General features: G+C 38.7%; 1 protein-coding gene across 3 annotated transcripts; it reads left to right on the forward strand.

The window, feature by feature from the left end:
• Nucleotides 1-275: 275 nt before the first annotated feature.
• On the forward strand, nucleotides 276-24,094 carry LOC112569884 (rab3 GTPase-activating protein non-catalytic subunit-like). Of its 3 annotated transcripts, XR_003100545.1 has the most exons (35): nucleotides 276-493; nucleotides 2,469-2,660; nucleotides 3,590-3,674; nucleotides 4,146-4,193; nucleotides 4,540-4,615; nucleotides 4,983-5,084; nucleotides 5,524-5,623; nucleotides 5,901-6,002; nucleotides 6,594-6,742; nucleotides 7,509-7,588; nucleotides 8,258-8,344; nucleotides 8,534-8,673; nucleotides 8,945-9,260; nucleotides 9,377-9,459; nucleotides 9,865-9,929; nucleotides 10,702-10,792; nucleotides 10,942-11,081; nucleotides 11,229-11,469; nucleotides 12,126-12,223; nucleotides 12,369-12,465; nucleotides 13,039-13,199; nucleotides 13,833-14,094; nucleotides 14,436-14,612; nucleotides 15,495-15,601; nucleotides 15,902-15,968; nucleotides 16,296-16,366; nucleotides 16,708-16,743; nucleotides 17,132-17,206; nucleotides 17,607-17,621; nucleotides 21,034-21,246; nucleotides 21,445-21,534; nucleotides 21,670-21,912; nucleotides 22,194-22,352; nucleotides 22,966-23,407; nucleotides 23,443-24,094. XR_003100545.1 is itself a non-coding variant. In XM_025247935.1 (34 exons), exons 1-34 carry the CDS (start codon nucleotides 376-378, stop codon nucleotides 23,107-23,109), a joined length of 4,230 nt encoding a protein of 1,409 aa, XP_025103720.1. In that variant the 5' UTR covers nucleotides 276-375; the 3' UTR covers nucleotides 23,110-24,094. The 3 variants fall into 3 exon arrangements, 2 of the variants coding, with proteins under 2 accessions (XP_025103720.1, XP_025103721.1); XM_025247935.1 differs by having other exon boundaries at nucleotides 22,966-24,094; XM_025247936.1 differs by lacking the exon at nucleotides 17,607-17,621 and having other exon boundaries at nucleotides 22,966-24,094.
• Nucleotides 24,095-24,211: the final 117 nt, after the last annotated feature.

Genomic DNA, 24,211 nt, shown 5'->3' on the forward strand with positions numbered 1-24,211 from the left:
TACGATATAAAATATTAGAGAAATTATCGAGTACCGAGTCTTCTTTTACGCTGGCACCGGAAGTAAATATTTATGCTTTTTGATGCGGGCTGCCACTTGTTTTTCGACTTAGCTTAAAATAGGATAAAAATACCTTCATCTTTTATGTAAAATTGCTGAGTAATCTCTACCGTTTCACCAGATACAGTTGTAAAGATGCATCAGAGACTCTCCATTAAATTTAATTCTCAGGTGCACAAGGTAATGCCAAGCAGACGTCTGCTTCCGTAGCAGACTACTACATCCGGTTTGTCATTCGGTGTCATGGCTGACGTGTGCTGAGGGAATGTTTACTGTGTTGTAACAGTCGTATGTACATTGCTTAGGTCCAGCACAATGTCTTGCCAGTTGACAGTTTTATCAAGATTTCATGACATTGTAGCCGTAAGACGTTTTTTATTTCCTCATCTTAAAGACAGCTCTCCGTTACCTTCTGGTGCAAGTGATGCAGAGGGTAAGTAATCTAATTCTTTGAATACTTTCGTATACATTATTTCGTTCTTTAAACTCTCTTTCTCTCTATATATATATATGGTTTGACACTGTAGCAGAAAGTAGTACCTATCACTCGTCTGCATTTTGTCTGACCATTTTTGTACAAAGTTGTCTTTCAGTCTTTGAGCAATAAGATATAGAAAAAAATAATTACATTTGTATATTTTGGTAAGCAAAAAATTAGCTGAGTAGAAGGCATTTCTCTATGAATTCTTAAATATTCTGCAGGTTAATGAAGCGTATATTATGTTGTTAGGTCTCCATAATCAAAACAAAATGATGTGGGCCTTTTCTGTATCTTTTCTGTTATTATATATGGTTTTGGACATGTTGGCAGAACCAAGAGATTGGAGACCCTGACCTTTTTGTTTTCACATTTATAAATAGGCTTCAGGATTGTTATCAAGAAGATTGGCAAGCAGAAATTATGTTCAGAGATCGTAATGAACTGTATTAGTCTTTTAAATCTTCTTTCTCAGTGTACATTTATATACCTTGTGTATATAAATGCTGCTGTTTGAAGCATCTTGACTAGATTTAGATTAGGTGTCTCACCCATAAAATTGCATGCCCTAAGATATGTAGTTAATCCCATTGCTGTGGATAATAACTGCCCATTCTGTCATGATATTGAAGAGTCATAACTATGTTTCATTTTTATTTGCTCAGCATGCAATAAAAAATTCCTACCCATTAAGTTCCGTAGGTGGCCTTCTAGTTTTAAGTTAGCACTACAAATGCTTTCCAACCTATTGCTATTTGACTTGACTTGATTACTGCAATTCCTTGCTTGCTGGCTGCCCTGAATACCTTCTTCACAAACTCCAGAAAGTATAGAACTCTGCTGCACGTCTAGTGCTTAGAGCTAGGAAACGGGACCACACCACCCCTCTCCTTCGTTTTCTACACTGGCTTCCCATCCATTGTGGCATCCAATACAAACTGTTCGTGCTGTGTTTTAATTTCTTTGCTGGCACCTGCCTTGATTATTTCTCTGAACTGGTCTTCCCTTACATCCTAGCTAGACAACTTCGCTCGTCTGATGATCATCTCCTTACTCTTCCTGTCATCAAAACAACAACATATGGCAACAGGATTTTTAGTCATTGTGCAGTGAAACAATGGAACTCTCTCCCTTTCCATACCCTCCACCTACCCACTATTGAATCCTTTACACATGCACTGAAAACACACTTCTTCTCTAAATATTGCTCCTAACAACCTTTTCCATAATGCTTGTCCTTTGTCACACCCTTCCTTTTGCAATATCATGTTACTCTCATCTCTTGTTCTTGTTATTTGGGTTTTTCTTTGTATTTTCTGTATTTGATTTTATTCTTCGTTTAGTATGGTTGTTTATTCTTTTATAGTTCATATAGCGGTCCGGTGGCACAACGGTTAGCGCCTGTCACCAGTACAGTGAAGGTTGGCTGCCCAGAGTTCATTTCTCGTCTCGGGCACGCTGTTCTTTCTCTGTACGTGGCATCTGTTTACAGGGCTGGCTGCTTGCCGTAATATAGCCTCAGTTGCTGGCACGGCGTAAAACACCAATTCCTCCTCCTTTATAGTTCATATGTTATTAGTTTTCCTGTCCCTTGTATGCTGTCCATGTTTCGTTCTTGTTCTTAAGCGCTAAGAGCATACTCCTTAGGGGTGTGAGTATGAGCTTTACAAATTTTGAATTTTTGATTATTATTATTATTATTATTATTTTCCTTTAAGGCATTTCAAGTTTGTATGGATGTTACATGAATAAGAGTATTGTATTACTGGATTTTAAGACAGAGCTCTTAATGTCATTGCTAACAGTTTGTATATGTGTATACATGTACTTCTTATGCTTCTTAGCTATGAGTTAATCTCCAGATTTACTTACAAACTGTTTACTCCTTGAAAGCTGAAGGCCTAGTCATTGAAGTTTGTTTGTTCTGCAGGTGAAGATGAGTGGGCACAAGACTGGGGCTGGGGTTCAGATAACCCAGGCCCCAATATTCAGAGTAACAATGCCAGTGTAGAGGTGGTGGATGAAGGTGTTCATAAGTGGTTACAGAGTAGCATTCTCTCCCTTTCTCCAAACAATGACATAATTGCCATTGCTAATGAAGATCGTATTTGTGTTCTCACACGTAAGTATTTGTACAAAGCATTTGCAGTCATTTGTTAGAGTTTTTTCAGGCATTAGTTGCTGGTCTGTTTACTGAGAATAAAATGATAGCTTGAGTTGGTTAGTTGGTGGGAAAATACTTCCACCTACAGGGAAATCTACACCATGAACAGAAAAGGTGATGAAAGGGAGGAAAAGTACTCAGAGAAAACCTACAATGTCCATCCTCTTTTTGTCTGTTCCAAGAACTAAACATGATTCAGCATCTTCTTGTTAGGACTTCCTTCCTTATGAGAGAGAAGCAGATTATCAATTGGTTAGAGCACTAGTGTTCGATTTGATTTGATACCCATGTAGAGCAGCAAACTTCCTCAAGTCAACCCTGCTGTTGGGAATAGGTACCTCACTCCATAGAGGGATGGGGAAGGTTTAGAAAAATAAAAGCTGGCCTAAAGTGGTTAACACATCATACACTCCACCCTCAGATGTGATCTGAAGAAAGGGGATGACCTTTACTTTTTATTTTTACTTCATATCATGTGTCAGCAGCAGATATTCAAGTAGTTTAGACACACTTTTGTTAAAGAAAAATCTTAACCTACAAGTAACAGTCCAGCTGTTGTTAGAGATCATTTACTGTTGTGCAACTTATAGTGTTCATTTTCTCTGTTTTTTGGAAGGGATAATGCTCAGAGCACAACTTACATCTTGCGATAGAGTGCAGATGTACAGTTGTTATGATGATGATGATGATCCCTATCCCTTTTTTTTCTTGGCCTTCTCAGACCATTAATAGCTTCCCACATGGTCATCCTGTCCCCAGGCAGTTTATGCTATTATCAGCTTAAGACTGCATATTACTCTAATCTCCACCTAAACATTTACACATTTTTAATTTTGTGACATAAATATGTTATTTTATATTGCTGTTATCATTATGCTTTTGCCTAGAAAAATGGGATCCCCAAAATAAAGGGGAGGAACTAGATACACTTCTGACAACAGTGTGGCAAGGCAATGTCAGACAAGAAGATGGGTGAGTCTGATGTATGATTGTGCCCACTTTTTGAAGCAGTTTGTTGACAGGCTGTTAATCATAAGTGCTAGAGAATTCCTCAAAAGCTGATCTTATTGATCTCCCTTGGTTTTATTATTTGTACAATGTTTCTGGCACATGAACGATCAGAGATAATGATTGTTAACACATGGTCCTAGCTTTCTTAGTGGCTAAATCCAGATAAAAGACATAAATATTTCTATGCAGAGTTATATATCAGAAGTTTTGTCTACATTTTGTGGCCTTGTTCCTCAAAAGCAGAGGGAGATTCTTCAGTTGAGCTCAGCCTGCTGGTTTAATTACAACAATTGCACTCTGGTATAACTTAAACGAAAACAGTTGTTTTAAACTCTGCATTCACTATAGACAATAGTTTTATTTTGTCATCCAAGGGAATTCAGTAAAAGATGAATTGCATTTTTAAATGTCAACTTTTCGCTGTTTTTTCAGAGAGTCTATTACAGATGTTATGTGTCTCCCGCTAGCTTCCCACAAAAGGTGAACATCCATGTTCTGTTTCTTGCCATTTTCTAAACATGCTTGCACAGACTTTTCTATGCAAAATCTATGCTTTGAAATATTACAGCATGCATGTTTTAACATTAAATTCTGGAAATATGTTTTCCCTATTGTCTTATTTGCTTAATCTGAGTTGTTTTGAGGTTGTGGATAAAGACAAAGGCATGCTATTTTAAGAGAAAGCAATAATATGAGAAGGAAGAAAAATAACTTTTAATTTTACAAAGATTTAAAATTTTAATAAATTTTGTAACAGTATATTTTATGGCTTGAAAACTATTTTGCATTTTCATTGAATGTTTTTTTCAATGTTGCTTTGTGACAGAAGTACGCAGGGAGCTCCAGACTGGACATGTGTCATTATTGGGATGTCATCAGGATATGTCAGGATGTACACTGAGGTATGTATGATGGTGTAGTAGGTCAGGAGGTATACATAAATACTTAGGTGTGTTAACATCATGTGCTTATTTAAGAAAGGTACAACATATATGTGTGTGAGGAAGAAGGGGTAGAAGCTTTCAGATTCTTACAACAAAATCACAAAGTGTGTAAAGGTATACAGTAAAAACAATATTGATGTAGTTTGCATTGCATGTTTAGATTATTTTTTTCTTTGTTACTTCTCAGATATGGCAGATACCTTTTCATACTTAGGACTTGATAAGTTTATATTATTATTGCTGTTGACAATGAACGCAATGATGATGATGGTGTGAAATAGATGAGCATTTTATATCCAGCAAGGAAATGTATGTTCACTCTCAGACAGGTGTGTTGCTGCTGTCACAGCTGTTGCACATAGAACCAGTACAAAAACTGAAGTGCCGTACATATGAACCACCACGTTTTCTAGGCATGGCAGAAAAGGTAAACACAAAAGTCACATGTTGAACTGAGACAAGACTTGTCTGGATGAAGGTAAAGGGCAGTATTTGGAGGAAATAGGCTGTGGGTTAGGAGTGGGGGGAGAACTTAATATGTTTTGCAGTTTTGTGTGTGTGTATGAGGAGCAACAAACCACAGGTGTGGCTGTCATTGTAACCTAAAATAAACCTTTAGGTACCATTACCTTCTTCGTAATCATATTTAGACACCACACTTGCATTCCTTTATTACTGCTGTTTTCTCACTTCACGACATCAACCACCTCAAAATAAAAGTTATTTTATTTGGGTCTTATTTATACTTTTGTTTTATTCCATGTGGACTTCATGTGTTACAAAGGAAAACTTAACGTAACACATAGAAAATACAGGTCTGTTTTGATAATTGTGGATGTGTTTGGGTGTGTGTGTGTGTGTTGCAGCATGAAGAGTTGATTATTCTCTACAAGAAAGCAGTGGTGTCCATCGATGGCTTTAGTCTCATTCAGTCTCTGAGGGCATGCCGGAACCAGGTGGCCAGAGGTAGATGTTCTTGCTGTCTTACCATCAACTCACTTCAAAAGTTCTCTCAATCTTTCACACTGATCAGAATATTCAATATTTTTTCTACCAGAATAATCTACATTCTAGAAGTAAGAAGTCTGGAAAGGCTGGAATCTTGGAGCTTTAATTTAATGTTAAAATAAGTTTCAGAAAAGGAACATTGTATCTTATTTTTTCAGTAAACTAAATAAGCTTGTATCTGTTATTTTTGTTGTGTACTACCAACATTATGTTTAGCTTTTTTCATTTATTTCAGCTACAGCCAGCGGATCTGAAAGCTTTGTTCAACCACCTCCCTTGGCCTACAAGAAATGGGCACTTAATGACCAGGAAACAATCACAGATCTCGTCACTTGTGGTCAGTTCACGTCACAATATTTGTTTTTACTTGCTTTTGCGTTTTCATGTGTGTGCACATGCACAAGAGGGATGAAATGCTAACTATTGTAATTTTTTTATTTACATACATTATACCATCTTCACATGTGACATATGACAACATAAGTCTATTCCTTTTAATTCTGGTATAAAGTTTCAAGAATGCCTGTCAAAGTTGTCACCCATACTAAATGAAAGTAAAATGTGTGTTCTGCACAAAATGTTTGTTTGAAATCTCAAGGCTATATGATGTGAAAAGCAGGCTTCAAAATGTTCTGTTGTTTGTGTGGCTAGGTTTTAGAAGTTCACTGTCCTAATCTGGATTTTCAGGAAACATTATTAACAAATTCAATGCACTTTGGTTTAGCAAATGTGCTTTGATAGCAGTAGTAAAAAAAGGAGTCTTGTAAAGCTCGCTTTTCAAAGAAAAGGATTTACTCTGTTCCCTTATAACCTGATGGACATCCTGGCTTTTTCGGTCCCCATATTTCTGTATGGTTAAGCCACAATAAATTAACAGAAAAAGGTGATGCTGTCTATATTTGGTGATGGAACTGTTGTGTCTTTGCAGGTGTAGTGAGCTCCAATCCCTTTGACCAGATGAAGAATGCTTCCATGCAAGGAGGATTTAACACCATTGTAAAGACATCGCCTCCTGCAGCCACAGTCTTCCTAACATCTGGCATGGGGCCATATGTTGGATTTTTTTATGCTGTTGAGGTGAGTGTCTCAAGTTTTGAATTAATTTTAGTCCAGAAACTAAGACTAAATTGATTTACTCAGAAGATAACCATTAGAAGTTGGGGAATGCATCTTTGAATTACTGTTTGGAGAGTTTAAAAAATCTTAATACCATGAGGTTTTCACACTTCAGTTGATTTCATGAGTTAAAGCTTTAAAATAGTATATAAGAACACACAGGGTACTGCCATCAAAAGGGTGTAGGTCCAGGTATTAATTTTATGTCATTAATCATATTAAAGTCTGGAGTGACATCTGATTAATGTAGCCTAGTATTTGGGCCCATAGTTTGGAATTTCCTGTCACTTCACTGAAGTGTGAAAAGGTGAAATGTGAAAGGCAGGGGCTGAAGTCTTGTTGTATGGGAAATTTATGCTTTGCTAAACCTGGAACCTCCTGTTGAGCTGACCGGTTGCCAGGTGAGCGCCTTGTGTGCAAGTCTTGTCACCCATTTCACCAAAAGGCAGCTAACATGCCGTCAACATTTGCATACGTGGCCTTGACACTCCAATCCTCAGGGAACACTTGGAAAATCTGCGCATGCGTAAACCTGAAAAATCGTAGTACACACGTGGGTTTTCAGAGAAGGACACTTAATTGTTTAACATCTTTTTACACTGTGCTCTCCTGCCTATTGCATGCTGAAATAGAACTTTAAGATGGGATGCACAGAGTTTAGATTCTTGTTGGTCTAATTCGTATGGTAGATGGGTTTAACAGGTGAATGTTTTACTATACTCACCAGGGAACAATGCAGCCAATTCTGTCAGAGGTTGCCATGGCAATGGCACACAAGATTAAGTCGGCACTTATGTCTGCTGCTAGGTAAGCTGTATCTTAGTCTTTTAGATAAAATTAAGGTTTTTTGTTAATCTTTTTCCCTTGTACTCTGGTTCTGCTATTTATCTATGATAGGAACAGTTTTAACAGTTCATATTTGTTCTAAGGTCATTGGTGTCAAGCAGAGGGATTTGGCTTCTTGTTGTGATAACAAATTGCTAGAAAAGCTTCCAGTACTTTATCCATACTAAAACATGTCTTAGCAGGATAATGCATTTTACTTAGTTTAGGCAAACATTATGCTATGCCTGTATGTAAGAATAAGAGATGCTTTAAAATATGTGTACCCTCAGCAACCCACCTGTACAGCCATAGATAAAATGTTGGTTTTGGTTGTGTGTGTGTGTGTTAAAACAGGCTTAAAAGTGGCTGTAAATATATGATAGTGTGTTTTTTGTTTTGCTTTGCTATGATTAAACATTGATGACCATGGTTACATGGTGTTTACACACTTAATCCAACTTTTCTTTGAAAAAGATCAGCTTTTGTTTTTAAAAATGTCTATTATGGATTATTTTAAGTATGGAATCTATAAGTAAAGCATTACACATAAAGTGCTTATTTAGTGATGGAGCTGTCTGTAATGTACAATTTTTGTAGTATTTGTTTTTGGTTGTGAACATGATGACTTTGTATGCTTCTTTGACTTTCTAGTGGATGGCTGGGGTTTGGTGGATGGCAGAAAGAAGATGCAAAAGAAAAACCACCAAAGATTGAGCCAGCTGCACCTCTTCCATTACGGTATGTCACTAACAATTGTATTTACAGTATTGATGTTACTCTGACATTATGTCTTTCCAGTATGCCTTTTTGGCACGTTTGTATTGATTTTGCTTGCATTCATTGTGCGGTGGTTAATAATCAGTTTCTTTGTCTATAAACATTGCTGGGAAGAATTTTATTTATTTGCATCATTTGTTTTTCCTTCAGCTTTGGGTTGCCAGACAAACGAAGAATGGGACACAGCATAGTGCTGTCCCCTTGTAATACGTATATGGCAACCACCGACAGCTTCGGTCGCGTTATCCTTGTTGACATTCAGCATGGTATTGCTGTGCGGATGTGGAAAGGTATTATGTTTGAAACATCAAAACATCTTACTTATTATCACATGGTTCTTTTTGGGGTGGTGGGTGGGGATGAGTTTTGTTGCTCCTTTTCAAATCAGTCTGGTTGGTTGGTGGGTGGTTTTAGTTCAGTTTGGCAGGAAAGTGCTTCCACCTAAAGGTGATTTCCCACTTATTCAAATTAATATAATAGTGGAAAGGGCTTAAATTAATTATGTTTTAAACATGAGGTAATCCTGCATGGGCTAAAAGTTTCTTTCTTTGATGGCCGCAGGATACCGGGATGCTCAGATAGGCTGGGTTCAAATCAAAGAAGATGGTGGTAAGGGAGACCACTCTCGAGTGGCACAGTTTCTCATTATTTATGCACCACGGCGTGGTATTCTGGAAGTGTGGACTGCTGTCCATGGCCCTCGTGTGGCAGCGTTCAATGTCAGCAAGCACTGTGTCCTGGTCTGTCCTTCCCATGGCATGATGGGATTGAACAATGTCACATATCATACAGTCAAGCCTCAGATGTTCCACTGTGCTCTGGTGGATCCCGAAGGCTGCATTAAGACTTTAGACATACCTTTCCATCTTGCTCTCAGGTAAGCGCTTGTTTAAACTTGCCTGAAGTTGTTATTCCCATTGTTAATTTTCTTGAAGGGAAAAAGATGCATAATGGCTACCTCATAGCTTTTTCTTCACCTTGTATTTATTTCAGTGATAAGAGCAGCAAGAGAGCACGAGACTTGCACTTACTGAAGAAACTTAAATCCATCTTGAAGGAAGCCAACTGTGAAACAGGTATGTGAAACAGATGTATTTTTTTTATGTGGTAGCTGATGTCATCTTAGAGAGCTCCGGCATGAAACAGAGATTGAACAGGATGTGAATGGGTAGGATAAAACCAATGGCCTTTGACAGCTGTCTGGGGCAACTCTCCCCCACCGCCCATCCCTAGAAGCCAGTTTGAACTTCTGAGTCTGTTTAGCATGTTGTGAGTAGTTTGTAATGAATGTTGTTAAAGAGTTGTTTTGACTTCAATGTAAAGAAATTCTTATGTATTCCAATTGTACCAAATTATGTATTCCAATTACACACACACACACAAAGTTCCATTATCTCTGTCATTCATATGAATACATGCATACACTTTATTAACTTGTACAGTTGAATGGTTAATTCATTATACAATATTTAATTATTCAGAAAATCTGAAAGCTGCTGTTAGAGAGACCTTCTTGGACATCAGAATAGCCAGTATCAGCCATCAGGTATGGTTAGCAACCTTTGTGTCTCACTGTAAATGTGTTTAGTAAATAAGGGGCCGGAGTTTTTCAATTGCATTCTAGCTTGGTTGGAAATGTGTGAATTTAAATAACATCACTGATTTCATTTGAGATGTACACAATAAACTCAGAAGACATCATCCAGGCAAGTGCAAGTTCTGTTTGATATTTTTGTACAATATTATTATGCACTTAACAGTTTCTGATAATGTAAGAGGCATTTTTTAAAATTTAATGCTTAGCGCCCTATTTTTGCCTAGATTTTGCACTACATTTTTCAGATCTCTTTACTTTCCCCTTTTCATTTAAATGCAAAACTTGAAGACAGTAATAAGATTTTATAAATTCTTATCCTATGTCAGTGGAAGTCATATTCGTCATAGCTGAATGTTAGATAAAGATTTTTCAATAGAAAAGCAAGCTGCGGTGGCCATATGGAATGCATCCATGTACAGAGTGAAACTAAAGCCAAAGGATAAAAATATGAGGGAAGGTTCCTGAGTTTCATTTGTGGTGTTATTTGTCAGTTGCCGTAGCAGGCTAGACTAAAAGATGTGCGGAACATCTGTCTTTCTTCACTAGAAGATGCAGGATGTTAGTGAGTAAAAAGATGCAGTCATGGTGTGTGAACAGTGAAAAAGAGGTAGGGAAGGATTAATTTCCTTCTGTTTTTTAAAAGCATCGTTAGAAAACTGTATCAAGAGCTTGTAGCGTTAACTAACCATATACAGTACATGCACTCTGAACTCTATCACAGGCCCTCGAGAAGATTCTGAGCACTCGCTACTTGTCTGTCAGCTTCATGCAAGAGATTGTGCAGGCTGTTACTGCCCGACTGGCAGCAAGAGGTATGTGTTACCCTCATCTGGCATTAGATGTAGAATACAGCATAATATCAAAGTACCGTAAGCTGATTTTGTACAGGTATATCTAGTGCATAGACTGCTAACTGAACATTAGATTAATACTCAACAAACATTTGTTTTTCTTGGAGCAGGTGAGGAAAGCCTAGACATTGACAGTCGCATGCTTTTGCGATTTGCCAGCACCCAGGCAGCGCTGTTGGATATGTATGCATCCATTGTGATGCTCTCATCCCAGGGTGTTGCCCAACAAGCAGAAATATTCGATGCAGAGGTGAGACATTATGCTGTTGGGTCTTGTGACATCCACTTTGCCTTCATTCTGTAACATTCTGTAACAGGATAAGTCTGTGCTGAGATTTTTCTTTTTGCTGTTATGAAAAATGAAAAGGTTATGAATTAATTTTGAAATTTTGTGTAGACATTGGAAGAGGTACTTGATCTTCAAGAGAAAGAAGCAGCCAATGTTGCTACAAGGGTGAAAGAATTTGAAACGGCACGGATCAGCTGTGGTTTGCGTGTAAGGTTTACACATACACAGCTGCCGCCAACCTCTTTCTTGCACTGTTTCTCAAGTAGGGCTCATGCCAGTGACACTGACAAGACTATCACAACCATCTCTATCAGCAAAGAGGTCTCGGAAGAACGCAGGCAAGCTTTAGGTAAGCTGCTTCTGCTGTTAATGTAACCAGAGATACCTTTGTTGGTTTTGTTTTTCATATGTTAGAGCTTTTGATGGCTGATGCAGCACCAGCAGCTGATGGAACACAGTGTCTTCTGTTAGCTGATAGCTGCTTATAATTTCTGGTTGCTGAAAGTATTTTGTACACATTCAGTATTTTCCACAGATGTTTATCTCTGGTCTGCCTGGTGGTAAATTTTTCACATTAACTTGAGGCCACAAGCAAGGGATAATACACTTTCTAATAGACACTGGGATGAATGCATTGTTTGAAGGATAGATGCTCTGTCTGATGGATGATGGGATAGATACACAGAGGGGTTATGCTGTAATGAGCTGTGTGACTGAGAGAGTACTGCTACTTCTGTCTAGATGCCAAAGGATTTGTTGTGCTGGCTTGTCTACTGTTTCAGTATGTCATGTATAATTTGGGTGCCACAAGATGGCTGATGTCTGAGTCTCGTACATGTGTATGTATAACTACTTTTGAGATTTTGATACAAAATTATGTATTTTTCCTGATAACAAAATTTAGGTTACACTAGGCACAGGTTATACTCTTCTTAGGTTATACAAAATATAGGTTTTTTAAACAGTATCAGAGAATGAATAAGAGACTAATATCACTGATTTCAGCACATCTGCTGTTCTATGGATGTTTGAAGGGGGCCTGCAGCGCTCAAGATATTGGTCTTGTGCTTCAGCAGAGCAGTCTTGCACCAGAACAGTTGCTAGTGAGCTGCATTTCCTCAATCTTATTAGAGCAATAGAATATAGCAAATGACACCAACATGCTCCACTCCCATCCGGTACTCTCTTGCCATATTCTGACCACTGCTTTCTGGTACCCACTTGCCATGTTCTGACCACTGCTTTCAGAACCTGCTGTTGCTTCACTGGCTTTCTAGTGATGAACATTCACTGTCTGCGCTGCCCTGTCTTCGTGCCCTAGTCAGCTCTATTACTGCAATGACAGGTGAGTGGTTCTGTCACCTCTGTTATGTCAGTGACAGGTAAGTTCTGTCTGTTTTTTCACAGCCAAGATTTGTGAGTGGTCCAACTCTGTTACAGTAGTAACACATGCACCTACTTATGATGGAGCCTGTACAAAATCGTGTAAACTTGAGTATAACCACCTTTAATGGTGGGAAAAAGTGCTATATAAATCAACAAATTATTATTAACAAGGAGCACAGCACAGCAGAACCAGACTACTGCCATCATTGCAAGAGGTAAGCATAGTGGTTAGAGCGCTGGCCTCTGAGCTTGGAGATGCACACTCTTGCCAATTCAATACATGCGGTGCAGTGTAGTCTTCCCAATGATAAGTGGGTACCTCATCAGCGAGGGAGAGGAGATGGATGCTATCCTCACAAAAAGCTGGTTTCTTACCCAACAGCTGAAAAGTTATGAACTTTAACTTTTTATCATTACAGATATCTGCATTTTTACAGTGAAGCAATAGTTTGTTTTATTGTTGTTTTATAAGGTCTTTTGTGGAAATCATCATATCTTATGGCTTTTTTTATAAAAATAATATTGTTTTCAGACATGATGGAAGTGCTGGTAGACCATAACACTGTATCTCCATGGTGGCAGCGTGTGCGTGATGCTTGCAGTCAGTGTGAGAACAGCTGCCCTGCATACCTTGCCGCACTCACTTGTCGTAAGGTTGCAGCTAATCTCATTGGTCGTCAGACACAAGCAAAAGTGAGCACATTGATCTTTTCATAATTAGATGTGTGAAAGATATGCACAGAAATTTATCATTTTCAGTACTTCTGGTTCAGAGATTGCTAGTATGGCTATAAACAGTCCACACTGTCTCTGCAGACTGATGAAGTTTATGGTATCCTCAATACTTCAGAGAAGATGAACAATTTCCAGAATGCTTTTAAATTGAGGAAAGGATGAACATGAGCCCTGGTACAAATATTTTTTAATAAAAATAAAAATAAAAGATTGAGAGCATCACACATACAATAGAGTGGGCCCACTTTAGAGTTATAGCAGAGCTGATCAAATTGCATGTACATGTGTCATTCTCAAAAATCATCCATAACTAATATTTTTCGTTTAGGTAGCTAGTAAAAATGTACAGGTGTATGTATGTTTTCATGCATGTATATATTTTAATTTTATATTATAATGGTGTGTGGGGGGAAAATAAGCTGTCATCTGTTGGGTTTTTTTTTTTTTTCCGCTGTTATCCATTAGTTTTTATAAATTCTTAAAACTGCGTAATTTGTGGTCTGTATCTAAAATGTGATTGTTGTCAGGATCATTGTTAATTGCATTATTTTGATTGTTAAACACACACTTGACAGTGTACTGTCGGTGCAGGACCCTGATGCTGATGTTTCATCAGACAAAGAAGAGGAGGAGCAAGGTGTGAAAGATATGAATACCTCGGCTGAAAGCTGGGAGTCACTGGCTGTAGATCTAGAGTTATGGGACCTTTTAGTGTTGCAGCTAGAAGACACACTTGCTCTCAACACCATGCTTCACATGAACATTCCAGCAAGTGAGAAGGATGGTGACATTGGAGGCATGCCAGCTGATCCAATCAAACTTTCTGTTTCAAAACTCCTAGAAGGAGGAAGAGGTATAGTAGTATAGTAGTATTAACTTTCTGCTGGTGTGTCTTATGAATCTCTTGTTCACCATTACAGTATGTGAAGAAAACCCTTGGTGTTATTATAAGCATGAAATGTTCAAACTGTAGCAAATGACATTATCTGTTCAAAAACTATTTTGCACACAATAGTTATTGTCAACACTGAATCATAGTTTACCTCAAAAGAAACTATAGAAAGTTTCAGGTGCAAACATAGTCCATCTCATTATTTCTCTGTGTCATGCACACAGTCCATATCTGAACTGTTTTACCTCAAGAGAAGCTATAGAAAAATATTCCATCTTATTATTTCGCTGTTTCATGTACAGGGTCCATATCTGAGCTAGTTGCTCGCTTTGTGGCCAGCCAGAACCTTGGCCCTCACGCCCTCTACAACTTCCGTCGACAAGTCAGTGGGGAAAGTCATGTTCTGCAAAGCCATGGTGTGGAAGAAGACCTAGAAGACAATGCAGCAGAGAAAATGACTTCTCTCAAAAGATTTAAGAGTGAGAGGCTATGCACAGCTGAGAATATATTTGCTTTTCTGTAGACTTTCCCATTTACAAAAAGCCTAAATCTATAAAGTGTATGAAAATTATCAACTTAGGGTATATCAGTATAAATAATATTACAATCAACAGCACATCTAAAACATCTTAAAATCAACAAGTTGCTATAGTGGACAATATAGTAGTGAATAGCAGATATATATATATCTTAATGATTGGTATACAACATATATATAAATTACAATCAACAATGTATCTATATATAACATATCCAATCAGTTCATATCTTTAGACAGCATATTACAGCAACATACTGATTTAGAAAAACTCTGTGACCATAAAGTCTCTTAATAATATTTTATTCCTGGCTCTTTGTTTTGGTTTAGTTTTTTTTATTTCATTTTTGTTTTAATTTGGATGAGAGTGGTGGAGACAGTTGAAGAAGATAGAAGAAGGGACTTCAAGCATGCACGAAATTTTTTAAATGATGCTTTGTTAATGTTGGCAGATATTTTAAAAATGCTACGTGCACTATAGCAATGATGAGATATTTTGAAATTGTGTGAAAGATAGTTTATACTGGGTTCATGTTTTTCTCATTTGCTTAAAATTAAAAGTAAATTAATTAAATTAAAAGTCTTAAAATTTCAGGCTTTATAGAAACATGACGGTATACTTTATAAATACTATAGATTCTTGATAATTACAGAGAACAGCCTAAGTCCAGTAAGCTCATTGCAGCTGCATAGAGAATTAATTAAAATTATTATAACTATATAGATATAATATATTAATATTATAAATATAATTATTGTAATTGTCGAATTCAAGATCATATTTAAAGGTTAAGTGATTTGATGTGTAAATGGCATGTGACAGGTCATCTGGATGCACTACGCTTACGTTTTCCCCATAGCCTTGAAAATGACATCCTCATTACAAACTGCTGCTGGGAGTATGTTGTGCTATGGAACAAAGATCCAGATGTGAGTTTTGCACCACCTATGTATTGCTGCCTTAGTTAAAGAGATTAGAAAAAAAAGTCATCATAGATCTTTGGTAGTGGAACATGAACGGTTCCATCATGTTAGTATATATATGTGTGAATGTAAATGTTCATCGATTTTTAAACAATGGATGATGTGGGCTGTCATAATGCAGGAGAAAGCATGTGAAGGTGAATGACAGGAAAATGGAGTTAATTCATAGAGTGCTGAATTAGGCCATTGTATTGAAGATACAGAATATCTCCCATTTATCGCCTGTATGATTACCTTTTGTAACAGGTTGTGAAACACCTGCAGATGTCTGTGGAATATCTCAAACTTGTTCAGAATGCTGTACTTCGGCAAGGTAAGGTCATGATTTTTATAACTACCACACAGATGTGTCACAAGGTGTAGAAGACATGCGCTAAAGATTTGTCACCTACACAAACTTGATTTTATTGTTACTTAAAAAGATATTGTGAAATATTGTCTTCTTTTGATGTTTTATTTAAGTTATAGCAACAAATCAGCAGCGTAAAATACCTTTTGTGCTTTATTATTATTTATGAATACTTCTTAAAGCAGTTTGACATTGTGTTGCATGCCTTCACCTCACCCTTACTACATATAAAAAGCATTCTCTTATATTCGTACGTGATCAACATTTCCTTTTGTGCTCTTCCTGTAACAGGAGTGTCCAGTATGCTGTGGCACATGTTTATTCTCAAAAGAATGTCGGCCATTGCTAATTTGATGGAAAAGGTGGGACAAGCCTTCCTGATATGTTTTTAAAATATGGGCACACCTGATCTAATAACTGTGCATTAATAAAGCTGTTGTAATCATCATCATGCTGCCAGCCTTTGTAGAATATTTTACACAATTTACCATCAGTGCTACCCTAGCAGTTAAACATGCCATTGCTCAGTTTAGAATAATTATTGATTTGACTTATCGTTATTGGAACAGAAAATTGAATCAAAGAATATGCAGCAACTAAAAGAACACGCAGAGTTTTTGATAGCTAAACTTTTAACAAGTTGTGCTTGTTTTTATATTTGGCTTTGTGCATTCTTGCTTATCTATTCTGCTGCTGTGACTAGGTGGGCAAGTCGCCAAAGGACAGACTGTGTAGAAAAGTAAGTGATATTTTTTGGGATGACACCTAACCCCTGCCAAAACCAGATCAACCCAATACCTAATAAAATTTGAACCATGCCAAAAGATAAATCAATCAACAATGTCACAAGTTGCTATTCATGTCAAATATTGCCATGTGCAGTGAAAGCACTGTAACTAAGATAGACGAATCCTGTTTATGATACAAATTTGTCACATTTTAGGTTTTGCCTACAGTGCTGTAAAGGGCAGAAGGTTGTGAATATAAGGGTAGTTTTCTGGGAAAAGTGTGATGTAGATGTGCTGCTGATGAAAGTGTGATGTAGACTGGCACTCATGATAAAAGTGTGACGTAGACTGGTGAAGATGATTAAAGTAGACAATGAGGCCAATGACTTTGATGTGCAGGAAGCAGGAATGAGTGAACAGACCATGGAGACTTTTGTGGGCATCGTCGTGGAGCTTTTGGATGTCATCATGGATGTGAGACATGTTTTAGTTCTAATTTTAAAATATGAACATTGTAGGTACTCAAAACATTTCTTTGCCTGCCATTGCAATTCTGGTGCATATCAGTTTGGTAACTAGGATGATTCATGGGGAAAACTGTCATTATTATTGCTAAAGTAATTGAAGTCAGTCCGCTTCATGTTGCGGTGACAGCCATGTCTCTCTGCTTTATGCTAGCATTCTGTTTCTTTGTCATTCATTTGTATATGTCTTTATGTGATGTGTATGTCTGTGGGAATGCATGCCTGCATGTGTGTGCATGTTCGGTGAGGGTGTGTGTGTTTTGGTGATTGTGCGTATACCTAAAACTGATTAAACAGAGACCACACTTCCTGGCTTTAAGTTTAGGTAACGGCCCCTCTTGTTTCAACAGGTTGTCGGAAATCAGGTCTGTGGAGAACTGCTGGCTGTCTTAATATTGTGTATGTGTGTGTGGATGCGTGCTGGTGTCAGACTGGTTGTTCTGAATTTACAAAGTGCATGCCATATTAAACTCTTCCCAGATGTTTTGTTCAGAAGAGCCTGCAATCTTATATTGCTTTTCTTTCTCAACTTCTGACTGCGTGCAGTAATGCTCTTGGGTGGTTTTGTTTTTACTCATAACTTCTACATCAAGAGAATTGTGAGTCAGAACTCCTGTTGAGCAGCTTTTCTCTCTAGTGGAAAGACAATTGTTACAAAAGCACAGACACTTAGTTCAACTTGCATTACAATCAACAACAGTGAAATTAGTTGAAGCTGTTAAGTTTCAGATGTGACCTTGACAGACACAAGTTGAATATTCTCTGTTGCCACAGTAAAGTATTTTCCAAAGAAAGTTGAACCCAGCCTGTTATATTTTAAACTTTCTTAACCCATGGAGAGTTGTACAAGTTAACTTAGTATTTTAATGTACTTGCATAGATGTATGTTTGTCTGACAGAACTGGCCTGTGCTAATTACACAAATCTCACTCAGAAAATGTGTTGAATCAACTGGCTAGTCAGGGCATTCCTGACTTTAGGTTACAAATGGGAGTTTGAAGAAGTTATTTGTGATCATTGAAAGCAGATATAAGTGTGACAGCTCCCAAGCTGACTGAAATCTTCAAGCAAGTTTGGGAATCAGGGCAGCTCCCTGTTGCTTGGAAGACAGGGCTCATCTTCAAGTTACCCAAGAAAGGAAATCTTGGAGACTGCAATAATTGGAGGGGCATAACACTTCTTTCCCTCACCAGCAAGGTCTTCAGCAAGATTGTTTTGTCAAGACTGACGGCAACTCTTGAGAAAGACCTCCGACCACAGCAAGCAGGATTTCGTCCTGGGCGATCCTGCTCCGAACACATCTTCATTCTGCGACAGATTCTGGAGCAGAGCAACGAATGGAACACACCGCTGTACATCAATTTCATCGACCTGGAGAAGGCTTTTGACAGCATCCACCGCGAGTCCTTATGGAAGATCCTGAGGCATTACGGAGTCCCTGCAAAACTTGTTCAGGTCATTGCAATGCTGTACAGCGATTTCAAATCCCAGGTTGTCTGTGACACGGAGCTCACAGACCCCTTCAACGTCAGTACCGGGGTGAAGCAGGGCTGCATTCTGTCGCCGTTCCTCTTCATCCTGGCCATGGACTGGATCATGAAGACTTCCACCGACAGTGAGAGGAGAGGGATCAGATGGACCATGACTATGACAGCAACAACAACGCTGGAAGACTTGGACTTTGCTGATGACATTGCCCTGCTGTCACACCGCCACCAAGACATGCAGGAAAAAACAAAGGCCTTCTCAGAAACAGCTGGAAACCTTGGCTTGAAGGTCAGCACAAAGAAAACGAAAAGTATGAGAGTGAACGCCAGAGTCCAAGACGGCATCAAACTAAATGGAGAAGAGATTGAGGAAGTTGACAGTTTCACCTATCTTGGGTCCAAAATGTCAAACACCGGGGATGCGGAGGTGGAGATTCGAGCCCGACTGGCGAAAGCCAGCCAGGCCTTCGCCTCACTCAGGAGCACATGGAAGGCAAAAAACATCAGCCAGAAGATCAAACTGAGAATCTTCAAGTCAAATGTTATCAGCACCCTCCTTTACGGTTCAGAATCATGGAAGATGACCAAAACCATCAGTAACAAGCTTGACGTCTTCCAAAACAGATGCCTCAGGCGCATACTTAACATCTTTTGGCCAAATACCATCAGCAACGAAGAACTCCACCGAAGAACTGAAACCGAGTCCATCACCACGCAGGTTCAACGAAGGCGTTGGCGATGGATTGGACATGTGCTCCGCCAGCAGACAGCAGACCTTTCCAGAGTCGCCCTACGATGGACTCCAGACGGCCGAAGAAAACGAGGCCGCCCAAAGGAAACTTGGAGAAGAACAGTGGAAAGGGAGATGAAAGGAAAGGGCTGGACATGGGGTCACCTAGAGCGGGTTTCAGCCGATCGACATCGGTGGCGGACTCTGGTTGAGGCCTTATGTGCAACCTGATGCACGAAGAGGAATAGATAGATAGATAGATTTGTGATCATTGTAATCATTGCTGCTGCCCCCACTGTTCATCATCACCATCAACTCCTAAACTGCCAAGAGTGATGTTGATGCAGAGAGTGATTTACTGCTTGTTATGCTTCCTGTAATGTGCACGCCATTTTCAGCCACATCACCTCTCAGAGTTGAGCATGATTCGTACGGTGTTCACACTGTTTTCACCATCCTTGTGAGGTATTCTTTCATTGTGTGCCATGTAACCGGTCAAGCTGGGAAGGTTGAAGTTCCTTGATTTGACAAACTTAAAGTCCTTGTCTTCAAAGCTCATTGAGGAGACATATTTTATGTCCTTGTTTTTGCATGCATTTTGGCTGACCTTTTGCATCTAATTTTTTATACTTTTTTCCCTTAGGGATCCCAACCTAGCTGTCCTAAATAATGTTCATGTTCACTTGCGTGTTTCTGAAAGGAAGAGCAACTAAACATATTTTGCAGAATACTCAATAAAAATCTAGAATATTAGAAGTAGAATCATCAGATGTTAAAAAATATAGTGATATGAGAAGTTTTTATAAATAAACTGTCAGCAGAATCAAGCATGGAGGCTGAGGCCACCAGAAAGAGCACTTTGGACAAAGCCTTTTAGTTGACTGACTATCCCTGCTATGAGACCTACGTCATACTATCCATCTCTACTTCGAGACTTATACTATCCATATCTGCTATGAGACCTTCATCATACTTTCTGTCTCTGCTGTAAGACCTACATTATACTTAGAATCGTGTGCGGCAGCCTGCTTCTCCTCTGCTGCCTTAACTCTTAACGTGCTGTGATATGTCCGCAAGCAGAGCTGGTGTGAACAAAAAAGTAGTATTGTGCTATGATGACTGTGCCTTTTAGGGACATAAACTTGCATGCATTCAGATGTACTGTGGGATATTGAAATAATCTTAAACTGTCATAGAAATGTACAGCATGAAAGTCTTTATCTTTAGCATCTATTTCGCTTCTGCTTGGTGGTTTTCTTCTGTGCATTTACAAATCTTTGTGTACCTGACCTGTTGCCTAGTTTCATTCACATTTATCTGCTAAGTTCAGTATCAGTAATGATTTACCCTGAACAGTTTCTGTGGTGGATACTTATCTAGAGACTTACCTAACACATTTTTAAAGCTAGAATTCTGATCACTTCCTGCATCTGAAATAGGATTTTATCTAAAACATCAAAACCACTTGAATCATATTGAAACATAACCATTGTTTTCACACTGGTTTTACACTCTGCTTCTTGCGAAACAACAGCACTGTGTTTACATTCTATTTCTCAGGCCAACTGCGAAGCCAATGAGGTACCAGTTTTCAACATAGAAACCATCTGGCAAGGAGCCCATGGCCCTGCGTCCTTAGCTGAGCTTGCTGTGGATGCCAAGCCTACGAACTATGGCTTGGTCCGCCTGCACTGGCACCTTGCTACGCTCATGCATGCCATCCTGATATTTAAAATGAAAAGTGTGAAGGTTTTGTCCCTTTTTGACAGAAAGGTGAGTTATTGTTCTTTATGTAGGTTCATTTTTTTCAGTTTCCTTTTTAGGGTCTAAAATCTCATCTTTAGTAATTGTTTATGTGCATAGGATACATGTTTTTGTGCTTGTATTTCTGTTGTATGCGCATGAATGTTTGCTTATTTTTTAGTGTGTGTGCATCTGTGTTTACATGTATTCTTGTTTTGTCATTTCCAGGGCCATGCTGCTTTATTCAAGGACTTGCACTCTCATCCACTTTTACCTAATCAGAAGGTGGAAGAGTCACTTGCTCTTGCCCGTAGAACAGTAAGTATTTGTAATGGTGATATCATGTAGTGATACACTAACTTACGTATCCAGATCTGGGGTAAGATCTATTCATGAAACATGCCATCATTTTAGACGTAACTCCGCTGTGTTCTGCTGACATTGTTTCTGCAGGTTTTAGCAGAGATCATCACATATGCTGTCAGTACACTGGATCCTCCTCAGCCTTCAGTGGTAGAACCCTCTCTGGCCTCTTCACCACCATCCAGGCGACAAAGGGCACAGCACCCATTAGCATTCCGCTGGCCACAGATAGTGCTAACATTAGCACGGGACTTTGGGCTTGACATGGACTTCATGAAGCGGCAGCATGTGTGTGAACTGTATTCTCAGGGTCATGACAAACTTGCAGAGGAGGTCAGTGGACACAATTAGAACAACAATTTTTTCCTTTGTTCACATCCCACAATACAGCAGGATACAATCCCATCCAGTGTTCTTAGGACATCTCACAGCACAAAAGTACCGTATCTCTGTTTGAAAGAATGTTCCACAGTTGAAATGTTGCGCATGATGACTAAAGTTTAGGATCATTTGTTATGAAATTTTTTCTGTTAAAAATATTTCATTAAAACTTAATTTTTAATCTATACCATTCCTGTGATGCAATAGATCTTGCTGTTCTTTTTTTCCCACAGGTACTGACCACAGTCAATGAACATGACCTAATGGGATCCCAGCTTTTGGTGTTGGCAGGACGCCGCCTGGCATATCGCTTGATCTATGAAAACCCGCGAGCCACACTTCACCTGTTCTCCATCATCACCCCAAACATTTCTAGCTGGCTACGATCACTAGTGAGTTCCTAACAGCACTCTCAGGGACTTGTAAGCAGGGGCTTAGTGTCTAGTATATGCAGAGGTTTGATGTCTTATTACACAACGCCAAGTGTTGGACATAGTGCTGCAGAAAGCATGTAATGTAGCAGGTGAGTATATGAACATGAGACAACAGCTTTGTCAAGCCATTGAAATTTTAGTTTCTGTTCCTGATGCTGTGTGGCTGGTTCAGCTAAATACAGTGTGGTATGTCTCACTTTGCCTCTGTCTTTCTTTGGTCCTTTGTTTGTATTACTCTGGGGACGGGGAGGAGTTGGGTTTTTAGAGTGTAAAATGAGCTTGCGTTGCTGTAGACAGAGCTCATATTATTGAAATATTGAAAAGTATGTGAATTGAAAACAAAAACAGACCTAAAAATGTAGAAAAAAAGAGAATTTAATAATGCAGACATTGAAATACAGTGATAGCTGAGTGATTCTGGAAAATAATGATTACAAGAGGCAATGAAAGTAGGTTTTTGATACTAAAATGGCTTCACAAACAACTTATTTCCGTTATTTTAATCTCCTAACCTGTAAAGTTACCACCATCATGTTGACATCCAGTTGTTGCATTGGTTGTTTCTGTACAGGATGTGGATCAGCTAGCATATAAAGATGCCCCAGTCACTGACACAGCTGTCCTCATCAACCGAGCAGCTAGCAAACTGGCTGAGGGATCTGTGGAGCACGATCGTGCCCTTGGCTTGATTGACCTGGTTGAGGCTATGTCCTGAAGAGGCCTAACAATGGACAGTTGCATGAAGAGCTTGCACCATGATGACACACTGGCTTGTCAGGAGAGACTATAGGAATGTTCACAGCTCGTTCCAGGAGGGCTAACTCTGTAAAGTTGAGATGAACTTGCCTGATGGTAGTTATTGTTCTGGGGTGCAATTGTGGTTTGTGCAGATGATATTCGATTTGTTGCCTGTTTATCATACCAGCTTCAGTTTACAGCAGAGGTCATGGCCTATGGAGGTGTTTGTGCTGCACTTTCAAAAATATTGGGCATAGTTAGCAGTATTTAATGAGGTTTATACTGGGCATAGTTAGCAGTATTTAATGAGGTTTAAAACTGCTAGTTGAGAAATGTGCTAAAAGCAGGCATCAAGAGAGAATAGACATTTAAAACAGGCATCGGTGTACCTTACTTGTGATGATTTTTCCTCTCTGCCTTCAGTGGCAGTCATTTTAAGTCACTTCCTATTGCTTTTTTATTCCATGAAAAGTAGCTGTTCAACAACCTATTGTTGCATACTTACAAACAGGCCATTGTCAATTTTAGAATCACTTGATGTTGTCTTTGTTTCAAAATAACTTTTTATGTTTTTACCACATCTTAGATTCGATCAACTGAGATTTTTGAAATAGTTGGATATAAAACAGTTGGCCGACAGAAAAAGCCGTAAAACTTTTAAAATCATTTAATGAAGTATGGTTTGCATTTTAAACCTTGTTTTATTTTTGTGTCACCTGATGTTGTTTCAAACAGATGTTGAAGATGTTTGGTGAGAAGGTGACTTTTTTTTTCCTTTTAATGCCATATGTCTACCACAAAGCGAGTCAGAATGAGTGTGTGGTGGGTATGAGTGTGTGCTGAATGAGTATGGGAAACTTGCTAAAAGAAATCAATTTACAGGATCTCCTTGTGTACTTGCATTAAAGCCCACAGCCTTTGTGACAGTTGCCACAAATGTTGAAGTGTCGATGTGAAAACCATTTCTTTGTTGAGTCATCCAACGTCATACTTTCAGACAGCTCTGCTGGGCTACAACAGAGCAAGCTTGTAGACACCCACACATACAGTCCTACATTTGCATTCAAGTGGGGACATAA

This window comes from Pomacea canaliculata, linkage group LG8, assembly GCF_003073045.1.
Source record: "Pomacea canaliculata isolate SZHN2017 linkage group LG8, ASM307304v1, whole genome shotgun sequence".
NCBI lineage: Eukaryota > Metazoa > Mollusca > Gastropoda > Architaenioglossa > Ampullariidae > Pomacea > Pomacea canaliculata.